At 46.3% G+C, this 10,214-nt stretch overlaps 1 protein-coding gene across 3 annotated transcripts in view; it reads left to right on the top strand.

Annotated features, from left to right (window-relative positions):
- The first annotated feature begins 2,051 nt into the window (after window positions 1-2,051).
- HEATR1 (HEAT repeat containing 1) overlaps window positions 2,052-10,214 on the top strand; it is a 51,661-nt gene continuing 43,498 nt past the window's right edge. For 2 of the 3 annotated variants that reach the window (XM_090044703.1, XM_090044695.1), the window contains exons 1-6: window positions 2,052-2,162; window positions 2,723-2,875; window positions 6,453-6,669; window positions 7,861-8,002; window positions 8,547-8,648; window positions 9,863-10,003. In XM_090044703.1, the coding sequence (XP_089900829.1) occupies window positions 2,734-2,875; window positions 6,453-6,669; window positions 7,861-8,002; window positions 8,547-8,648; window positions 9,863-10,003 (744 nt within the window). In that variant the 5' untranslated portion in view covers window positions 2,052-2,162; window positions 2,723-2,733. Of the gene's footprint in view, window positions 2,163-2,722; window positions 2,876-6,452; window positions 6,670-7,860; window positions 8,003-8,546; window positions 8,649-9,862; window positions 10,004-10,214 lie in introns of those variants that run through there. The other variant, XM_090044714.1, reaches the window with a different exon arrangement.

The raw sequence follows: 10,214 nt of genomic DNA, 5'->3' as shown, positions 1-10,214 counted from the left end.
CTAATGTTGTTTTTTCATACACAGAAGTATGCGCATGCACAGAGGTCTAGATTATGTTTAATATGATTCAGTCTCCTGCTGACCTTGGGCATAAAAAGATGTATACAGCTGTTAGCTACACTGATAATGTGATAAACTGGCATGTTGATTTGTATCACAGCATGCCAACTAATTTGCCAAATGAGCCGGATGTGAGAACAGGCAGGGGAGATGGCAATAGTTAGATAAACAAACATCCTCCAGATCAGATCAGCACCATCAAAACAGCAGGGTAGTAACCCTAAACAGCTCACTTGTTGTGACAATAGCCTTCCTCACCCTCCCAGCCCAGATGTACAAAAATAGTGCCACTTTAAACAGGAGTGCTGATCTATACAAAGTTAACACCTAGCTCCATCTGGTCCAGGAGAGGAAAGGATAGATAGCTTCAGAAATAAGGCTTAGGTGCTGTCCTTCAGGTACTTTCTTTGGTCCCAGTCCTTCAAAAACACACAGACATGTTTAACGTTACACATGTTCACACCCCCACTGACATTAATGGAACTATTCCCAGTGCACACAATTAAGTAAATACATAACACTTCAGAAAAATCAAGGCTTATACTTATATTGACTGCTTGCATGTCCTTTGTATGGCAAGATACTGCCATCTACAGTAGCCATAGCAGGCAATGCATTTGCTGTCAGATCTTGGCTGCAGCTTATTAAAAAGCAACTAAAACAGGCAAAAAATAGTGCCAGAACTTTGAAACCTAAAAATCTAACTTCTCACACTGTTGAAAAGCACTGAAATACAGAACCATTTTCAAGATTTTTTTTAACAGCTTTACCCAATTTTCTTTTCCCACATATACCAGCTTATCCCAAACCATATTCCTTTCAGTAGCTTCCTGCAGGTTATTCCAGGAGGAGAAACCTCAAGAAGAAATAAAAGTTTCAATTTGGAGGTACATGACATAACAGGGGTGTCAGAGAGCACTGGGAGTTTGGATGTGTTGACCTTCCACAGGATTGCCCCCCCGCAAGTATTTACAAACCCAGAATCAGCACACCCAAGGCAGAAAATGAGCTCACGTGACTTTAAAAACATTTTATCTGCCTTCCTCTGGCTCCCACTCACATCCCAAGGTCCCATGGCGCTGGGAGAGAAAACACACATGCATTGACCAAGCCAACAGCTCGACCGAAGCCGCACTGCATTTTTTGCCTTCTTCCCATTAGTCTTCTGGCATTAGGCGCCTCACTCAGCCTCTTTGGCTCTGCTTCTGCCTGACTGGCAGCCCACAGGCACACCTCCCATGGCTCCTGCTGCCACCGTGGCTGGGAGCACTGGCTCCCCTCTCCTCTTCCACAGGGTTGCCAACACTATTTGAACCCATTCTGGGAGGTTTCATCACATGACATAACAACTGGTCTACTGTATTGAGTAGACTATATGTCTGGAGGGCAAATACACATCCTTACTACATTTAAAAAACCCACTGGACTGCTGTACAAATTGAATTTAACATTTAATATCTATTTTAATGAATGCCTTATTGTATATCTGCTGGGTGACTCTCAGCAGCCTCCTGGAGATTGCCCTGGAGCCTCCAGGAATTAGATATCAATCCTCGAGAGGTGGCAACCCTACTCTTCCAGGTTCTGGGAGCTCAAGGGTGCGGGACAGCGTGCTGGGGGAAGGGTCTGCATTGCACTCTGGGGGGAGAGGAGCCACGCTAGGCACAGAGCAGGGCTGTTGCCCAAGGTGAGGCTGGCCCAGTGCCTGCAGCCTGACGCCCCGCCCCACGGTTAGGTGGCCCTGCTCTGCCGCACGAGCTGAAAAACCGCAACTCCGGCGCCCAGAAATAACCCCTCCGCCACTTGCATCCTGGCGCTTTGCCAGGCGCGGAGCCCTGCGATTGGCCAGCCGGGGAGCGGTTGAACGTAGCTAGCCGCGCATGCGCCGCGCCTGCCAGATCGCTGCAGTCTGGAGAAGCCAGAAGAGGTGGAGAGGGAAACCTACAGCCTCAGGGACGCTACGCACTTAGAGCGCATGCGCAGTCCAGCACCCCAGTGCTGCTCCACCAGCGGAAACTAGACGTACTGCTTCCAGGTCAGAGGGGAAATTGGCTGTGGACCACGTGGGAGCTGCCCTGCCGCATGTGGAGCCGGCGTGCCGGGTTGGTGCCGGGACTGGGGTTCTGGGAGCGCCGCGTGTCTCCTCCCGCCTGTTACCGGGGGGACCCCCAGGGTTGACCCTGCCCTGCCCTGCCCTGCTTCCATGTGCCAGGGGCAGCTGGCGGGAGCGCGCTGTGCAGCGGCTCCCCGCTTCCAGACCCTGCCTGGGTCCCTTTTTTAGAGCTGGGTTGTCATTTCTGCGATGCCACCGTTTGTGCTACCGGCGGGGCCCGCCTAGATGCCTGGGAGCCGCTCACCTGTGCATTGCGCCCAGTATGCGATGTATGCCGAAACAGTCGCAAGAAGGCACTCCTCTCTCCCGCGGGATCCGCACCCGCACTCGTCTCCCGTGCAGGGCAGTGGCCCGAGCTGCAGTTCGCGTCACCTGCACTTTTTAGTCACTGAGGGTAGGAATGTTGTTGTCGGGTTTGGTGTAAACCGGCGGGGAGAGCAGGTCCCAAGAAGAGTCTGGTGTGGTGTTTTGTTTTGGCATGTATATGACTTGGACGGGGGGCAAGTTTGAGTGGGGGTTAATGGCTTGTTCTGTTGGGGGTTTTTGCAGGCACGTAAGAAATGACTTCCCTTGCCCAGCAGCTGAAACGGCTTGCTCTGCCCCAGAATGATCCCAGCCTCCTGTCTCGAAGTGAAGCAGCTTCCTTGCTGTTTGATTGCAAGGAAGCTGCAAATATTGACCGGGACACTTTCTTCGCACTTGGTGAGTGAGGTGATAGGGGTGCCCTGTAAATGCAACTTTATAGTCACATTTCTGTCTGGAAATAATGTTGATGTCAGGTAACTGTGGCTGAAAGTGATGAGAGAGAGAAAACATCTCCTATGCCTTGCCATCTCTGTGCTCTGTCCGTTTGACAGCACTTGGAGTTGTCTCTTCCCCTTTATGTTCTACCTGTTTGTTCTGGCCCCGGGGGCATCAAACTTATCGGGCTGCACAGGCTGGATGGAGCCAGCTGGGTCAGGCTGCACTGGAGCCAGCATATAGGGCCAGTCACGCAGGGTACCATATGCAGCGTGCATGCACCTCATAGTTCCTAGGGTCAGAAGAGACCTGAGTAGATCATCTGGTCCGACCCCTTGCCATGGCAGGCCCCCTCATGCTGGCCCCCTCTGCCACTCCAGGTGTGTACTACGTGTGGAGCCAGGGTGGGGTGCATGCTGCACATGGCACCCTATGGGACCAGCCCCATAAACTGGCTCCAATCAGGGCTGGCCCCCGATCTAGTATCTGAGGCCATAGATCATAGATAAGTCGCATGTGATCATATTATTTATGAATCAAGAGATGCTATGTTTTTACTTACAGGTTTTTCCCATATCTCTTCTGATTAGTTCCCTTCTGTTTTTTACAGGCAGGATCTCTTTGAACTTAGCGTGTAATATTGATACTGATTTTATATCTGGGGAAACTGAGGCAGGAGGTGCAATGACTTGTCCAAGTTCATAGATTCATAGATGTTTGGTTTGGAAGGGACTTCAGCAGATCATCGAGTCTGAATCCCTGCCCTGGGCAGGAAAGAGCGCTGGGGTCAGACAACTCCAGCCAGGTGCATGTCTAGCCTCCTCTTAAAGACCACCCCCAGGTAGGGGAGAACCACCTCCCTTAGAAACCCGTTCCAGATTCTGGCAACCCTTACTGTAAAGTTCTTCCTGATGTCTAACCTAAATCTGTTCTCCATCAATTTGTGATTGCTGTTACTAGTTACTCCAAGGGGTGCCCTGCTAAACAGCGTCTCCTATTCCTTGCTGCCCTGCCCGAATGAATTTGTAGGCAGCCGCAAGATCACCTCTCAGCCTTCTCTTGCGGAGGCTGAAGATATCCAGGGCCTTCAATCTCTCCTTGTAGGGCTCTGCCTCCAGGCCCCCAACCACATAAGTGGCCCTCCTCTGAACCCTCTCAAGGTTGTCCACACCCCTCTTGAAGTGTGGCGCCCAAAACTAGACACATTACTCCAACTGCACCACGACCAATGCCACATAAAGGGGAAGTATCACTTCCCTGGAACTATTCATCATGCACCTGCTAATGCATAATAAAGTGCAGTTAGCTTTGCTGAGCACTTCGTCACATGCATCTTGGAGTCAACAGTGACCCTAAGATCCCTTTCCAATGCTGTGCTGCTGAGAATGTCCTCCCCCAGCCTGTAAGTATGCTGGTGGTTTCTTCTCCCTAGATGTAGCACCTTGCACTTGTCCTCATTGAACTGCATCCTATTCTGTTCTGCCTACTTCTCCAGCCTGTCCAGATCCACCTGGATCTGTTCTCTATCCTCTGGTCTGTTAACTTTATCACATAGTTTAGTATCGTCTGCAAATTTGGACAGAGTGCTTTACAGGCCTTCATCCAAGTCACTGACGAAGACATTGAACAGCACTACTTAGATTCCTGCATCTAAGCATTTTATGACCTGGTCATAAAAAGAAACAAAGTTAGTCAGGCAGGATCTACCTGCTATGAATCTGTGCTGCTTGCCCTTTAGCATTGCTTTCTCCACTTGACTGTCACAAATATGGTCCTTAATAATTTTTTCAAAGGTTTTCCCAAGGATACAGGTGAGGCTAACTGGTCTATAGTTATCCAGACCCTCCTTCCTCCCCTTGAAAATAGAGACCACACTGGCCCTTTTCTAGTTCACTGGGACCTGACCTGAGCACCAAGAGTGCTCAAACAGCTATGCAAGTGGCTCTGCTATGACGCTGGCCAGTTCCTTCGGCACCAGTGGATGAAAATCATCCGGGCCTACTGACATAAACACATCCAGCTCCTCTAAGTGTCTTTTCACTAAGTCAGTGCTAACAGTTGGTGGACTGGTTTCCCTTTTGTGTCTGTCTGATCTAATTGGGAGATTTGTCCTGATCTGAGTTCAGGAATACAGAGGTAAAAAACTCATTGAAGAGCTCGGCTTTGTCCCCCCTCTGTCACTAATTACCCTAGTTTGCCCTGTAGGGGTCCTATGCTATCCTGCACCTTCTTTCTGCTACCTGAAGAAGGACTTTTTGTTGTCTTTAAATTTGTTGCCAGCCTAAGTTCCATTTCTGCTTTGGCCTTTCTGACTGTCTCCCTGCAAGTGTGGGCCTAGTAGGTATACTTCACCTTGGTAGCTACCCCTTGCTTCCACAGCTTATATGCCTCTTTTTTTTGCCCCAAGGCTTTCTTGGATTTCCCTGTTCAGCCAAGAGAGTTTCTTGGCCCCTTTGCCCCCTTTCCTGTGCAATGGGATTGTCTCCTGCACCCATAGGATTGCTCCCTTTAGGAACGACCACTCTTCCTGGACTCCTAGCTCACCAATCCTCCTGATCTTCAGTGCCTCACTAACTAATCTCCTGAGCACACTGAAGTTAGCCTTTCTGAAGTCTAGCACTTCTGCCCTACTGGTTACCTTTCCTACCCTATGCCAGATAGTGAATTCAATCATGTGATGGTCACTGTCCCCTAGGTTACCTTGTATCAGTAGATCCCCCACCAAGTCATCCCCTGTAGCCAGGACTAAGTCCAGTAAGGCATTTCCTCTAGTTGGACCATATACCTCCTGTGTTAACTTGCTTACAGCACTTTCAGCTAAGAACCTACTTGAACGGTTGGATCTAGCTGACTGCTCTTCCCAGCAGATGTCAAAGTAGTTTAGGTCACCCATGACGACTATGTCCCTTGACAATACGGCCTCTGAGAGTTGTCTTGGGAATTCCAGGTCCATCTTCTCCTCCTGATGTGGTGGCCTGTAGTAGACCCCCACTACCAAGTCCCTTTTCCCCCAGCACCTTTGCTTTCTGACCCACAATGCTTCAGTTTGCCCCTCTGGTCCCATCTTGATTACGGAAGATGTATATTACTCCTTCACATAGATAACAATACCCCCTCCCTTTTCTCCCTACTCTATCACATCTCTACAGTCTATAGACCTCAATGCTTAGTGCCCAATCATGGGTAGGTTCCCACCAAGTTTCAGTTTAGCCCAACTAAATTGAAGTTCTTAGACAGAGCTGCTGTCCAATCTAGGTTTAGAATTCAGGAATCTGCTGTGTCCACATCCCTGAAAGCTGGCACTTCAAAAGTGGGATGAATTCTCAAAGCTTTCACTGCTTTGGCAAAATATATTTTGAAGCAGTATGGCCTCCTGGTTATGTGATAGGAAAAAGATTATTGAAATAGTAGGTATAATGCGCTCTTTTATAGTGATGTTTGGTGGTGTAGTATGAGAGAGGTCAGGATAATGCAAGTGATTCTTGCATGGGAAGGAAGAGAACTGGATGGCTTTTCACCCCATACTGTTTTGTCCTAGGGTGCACTGGTTTAGAGGAACTGACTGCAGTCGATCCTTCCTTTGAGATGTTTCATTCTACTTTGTTCAGTGTTACGTCAAAAGGCTTGGAGCGGAGTGTTCAGAGTAAAGTAGTAAACCAGCAGCTGGATGAGAATATTTCTTTGTTCCTGATCCACCTGTCCCCTTACTTCATGCTTAAACCAGCACAAAAGTGCCTTGAGTGGCTGATTCACAGGTAACTATATAAATCATCTGTGTGTTAATAGATATGATTATGAAACATTTAAGATTTCCCCCCTGCTTCCTTCCCTACAATCCTGTCAGGATGGTTTGGGTGAAGTTTGCCTGAGACCACTGGAACTAGAGATTAAAATTCTGAAATAATCAATTCAAATCTTCGTCTTTGCAAGATTAAATTAATCTAATTCCTTGCAAATTAAATTGAGTCTTTTGGATAAGAAGTTGACTAGGTTTTGTATTCTCTGGGCTGCATCCTGTTCTCCTATTATGCCCTCAGTATAACGGTATTATGCCTTTCTTGAGTCCTTTGAGAACAGTGGCCTCAAAAGCTCGGTGAGTTCACCTGCTTTCTGCCTTTTCTGGTTTAGCCTTAAAGGCAAGATGGCTTGTGACATAAGTAGGCACGTTAGTGTTTTTTTTCCAGGGACTTGAGCAGGGTGGAACAGGATGCTGTTTAGGTGACTAAAAGGTGGAATAAGATGTAGCCCTCTGTGTGGACTCTAATGCTTCTGCAGCACTTTATGACAGAGCAGCAGGTCTGTTCTGTCCTTCACCACATTTCCAGTCTCTTATTGGTTACCACTCTGGTTCAGGCTGCATTTTAGATGAGTTTAGGAAACTTTTGTATGGTTTCTTTCAACATGAAAAATGCTTTGTAGAATAACTACATTTTTCAATACAAAATGTGAAGGATATACCATGTAGTATAATCCAGGAAAGCATAGCTACTGCCAAGCCATGCAGCAGTGCCAGTGTTGCTGATTGGCTGGACACAGGGCACAGTTTCATATCTGTGCCCAGGAGGGAATCCAGCTGGAGTCAAGCTGTGCTTGCCACTAAGGGGGAGAAGGGGCAGACGCTTCAGAGGGCAAATGTGAGGGAAGATGCTGTAGGAGGCTGTTGCTTTGGATCTGATTCTGACCCGGACCTGGGCTCAGGGCCAGAGTTAGAGCCACAATAGCTGCCTGCCATCCACTGTGCTTTGTATGTGAATCTAAGATGAGGGGCTTCCCCTCCCCCCCGACCCCTGCTGATTGGTGGGGTGGGAGGAGACAGGACCTCATCCTAAATTCAAGTAAATGTTTTACTATGATTCTTAAAAAACAAACTTAGCTATACAAGAAGTGAGTGTCTGGATCCTGCACTATGAAACTTGTAATGTCTAAGCATTTTTTTCCCCCCATAGGTTTCATATCCATCTCTACAACCTGGACAGTTTGATTGGTTGCGTTTTGCCGTATCATGAGACTAAACTGTTTGTGCGAGTTATCCAGCTTCTGAAAATTACAGACCCAACTCACAGATGGAATTGGTTGGATCCAATAAGGGTGAAATAGAGAAAAGATCTAAATAGGGGGGGCTGTGAGAGAGTATGCTTTCTCTACTTGAGCTCATCCTATTTCCATTGTCATGTCTGTGAACATGGTTCTTTTGCCTGTGCACTTACAGATCAAGATCATCCTTGCAGACTTTATGGAGTTAGGAACTAAATGTGTCTCTCATTTCTGATGCATCTCTTTCTTTTCTTTTTCTTTCCTTTTTTCAAGGAAAAAAGGAAAATTGATTATAGCAAAGGCTTTATCTTGGGGAAAAAAACTGCTTTTAACATGTGATATGTTTGCGGTCAAGTAGGAAAGCATGAGGATTACTAACAAAGTTTTGTCTAGTTAAAGAGAAGGAGAGAAACATCTGAGCAGGGTGAGGGGAATCCATTACTTATTTTAGCTTAAATCAGGATAGCTGATTATTGAGTGTGATTTATGGAGATATGATGCTCCTGTTTCTTTCAGAGTTTGCATTTTATTGTAGTATACCCTGGTTTTTATGTCCATTTTTCTAATTCTTTTTTTTCTTTTCTTTTACCCTGGATAGAGACCTGGAGTTCCCCTGGCTAAAGGTACTTTGATTACACACTGCTACAAAGACCTGGGCTTCATGGATTTCATTTGCAGCCTGGTGACAAAATCTGTAAAGGTTGGTAAAGCCCTCTAGCATAGTAGATGTATCTTTCACTATTTTACATGCTGTTTATGCAGGTTCTGAATTTAGGAGAAATAAAAATAGTTAATTGCCAAACAATCTGAGAACTTTTTCTTGAAGCCCATGTTGATAATTCATACAGAAGAGAGAACTGAGCAGAAATTAGTATAAGGGTGTGATTGGGAATGAACAGTTTTCAGTGTTAGACCAGTTAAGTGGTCAAGTACAACAGTAGATCTAGGACTTTGAAAAGGGAGGAGTGCAGTCAGGATTGGGCCCTTGTCTGATGCAGCTGATGTTGCTAGTTGCCTGCCCAGCTTTGAAAGAGGCACCATCTCCAGCAGGATTGAGCATTCAGCTCCCATAGATGGTATAGTGGAGGAGGACTCAAAGGTGTCCATGACTGCACCCTCCTGGATGTACCCCAGTTAGTTAGTTAGTTAGTTCATAGTTAGTTAGTAGGGTCGGAAGGGACCGGAGTAGATCATCAAGTCCGACCCCCTGCCATGGCAGGAAAGAGTACCCTGGTCAGGTATTCTAGTATGTTGCCTCAAGTGATGATCAATATCTGTTCCATCAGAAATATCCAAGTAGAAGAGCCAAAATGCTATTAGCCAGTTGTGCAGGACAGCACATCTGGCTGTTGGGAGTGGTGAGGGGGAGGGCATGAGGGAGGGAGTTGGCTGCTTGGTTTTGTTTTGTTTTGTTTGTGCTTGAGGAGAGCATGGGGAGGTGGACATTCTTGAGGAATGAACTGAGTTGGTCAGTGTCCTGGAGTGACTCCAAAAGAATGGTTCTGCAGCATGTACGGAGAAATCAAAGCCATTCTTATTTTATATCAATTAATGCCATCCACTCAATTTGCAAGTAATCTTTACACTTGGATGCCTCTCTTGAGAGTTGTCGTACATGCATCAAGTGTGTGTTTAAAGTAGTGAATGTTATCTCTGTTTATTATGATGGTAAAAAAAAAATAATAATAATTTTCCATTAATGAACCAAAATATAGGCTCATACGATCCCAGAAAAGTGCCAGATGTAGCAGTCCCAGTTACTTAGCTTGCTAGGATATGTCCAGACAAACAAAATACATGGAGTTAGAAATTCTGAACGTGAGACCTTGCATGTTTTAGATATGGTATATGTTTCTTCTTGCTTTAGAATCTTGTTCCAATACCTGGATAACTTTTATTTCCATCCGCTCCTAGGTCTTTTCAGTGTATCCTGGTAGTTCATCTCAGTTGAGAGTCCTGCTTTCTTTTTATGCCTCCACCATTGTATCTGCTCTTGGGGCTGTAGAGAAGATTACAGACACCATAGTCTCCAAACTGCTCCCCTATATCCAAAAGGTACCCAATATTTTACTCTCTTGCATGATATCCCTTGGCTTATTTTCCTGACAAGATTTCTGTAATTAACATTCACAAGGGATTTTCACACTAGGACAAATTAGGAAAAGATCTATGTAAGCAAAATGTATCTCACTTTTTTCTGCATTTCTGTTGGTGTCTACAAACTAGTAAAAATGTGAAGTGATGCTTAATTTTTTAGAACATGCTG

The sequence above is a fragment of the Crocodylus siamensis genome, chromosome 1 (genome assembly GCF_052110815.1).
Source record: "Crocodylus siamensis isolate JL-2025a chromosome 1, ASM5211081v1, whole genome shotgun sequence".
Taxonomy (NCBI): domain Eukaryota; kingdom Metazoa; phylum Chordata; order Crocodylia; family Crocodylidae; genus Crocodylus; species Crocodylus siamensis.
The sequence above is the reverse complement of the archived record's forward strand: the minus strand, read 5'-3'. Positions and strand labels throughout refer to the sequence as shown.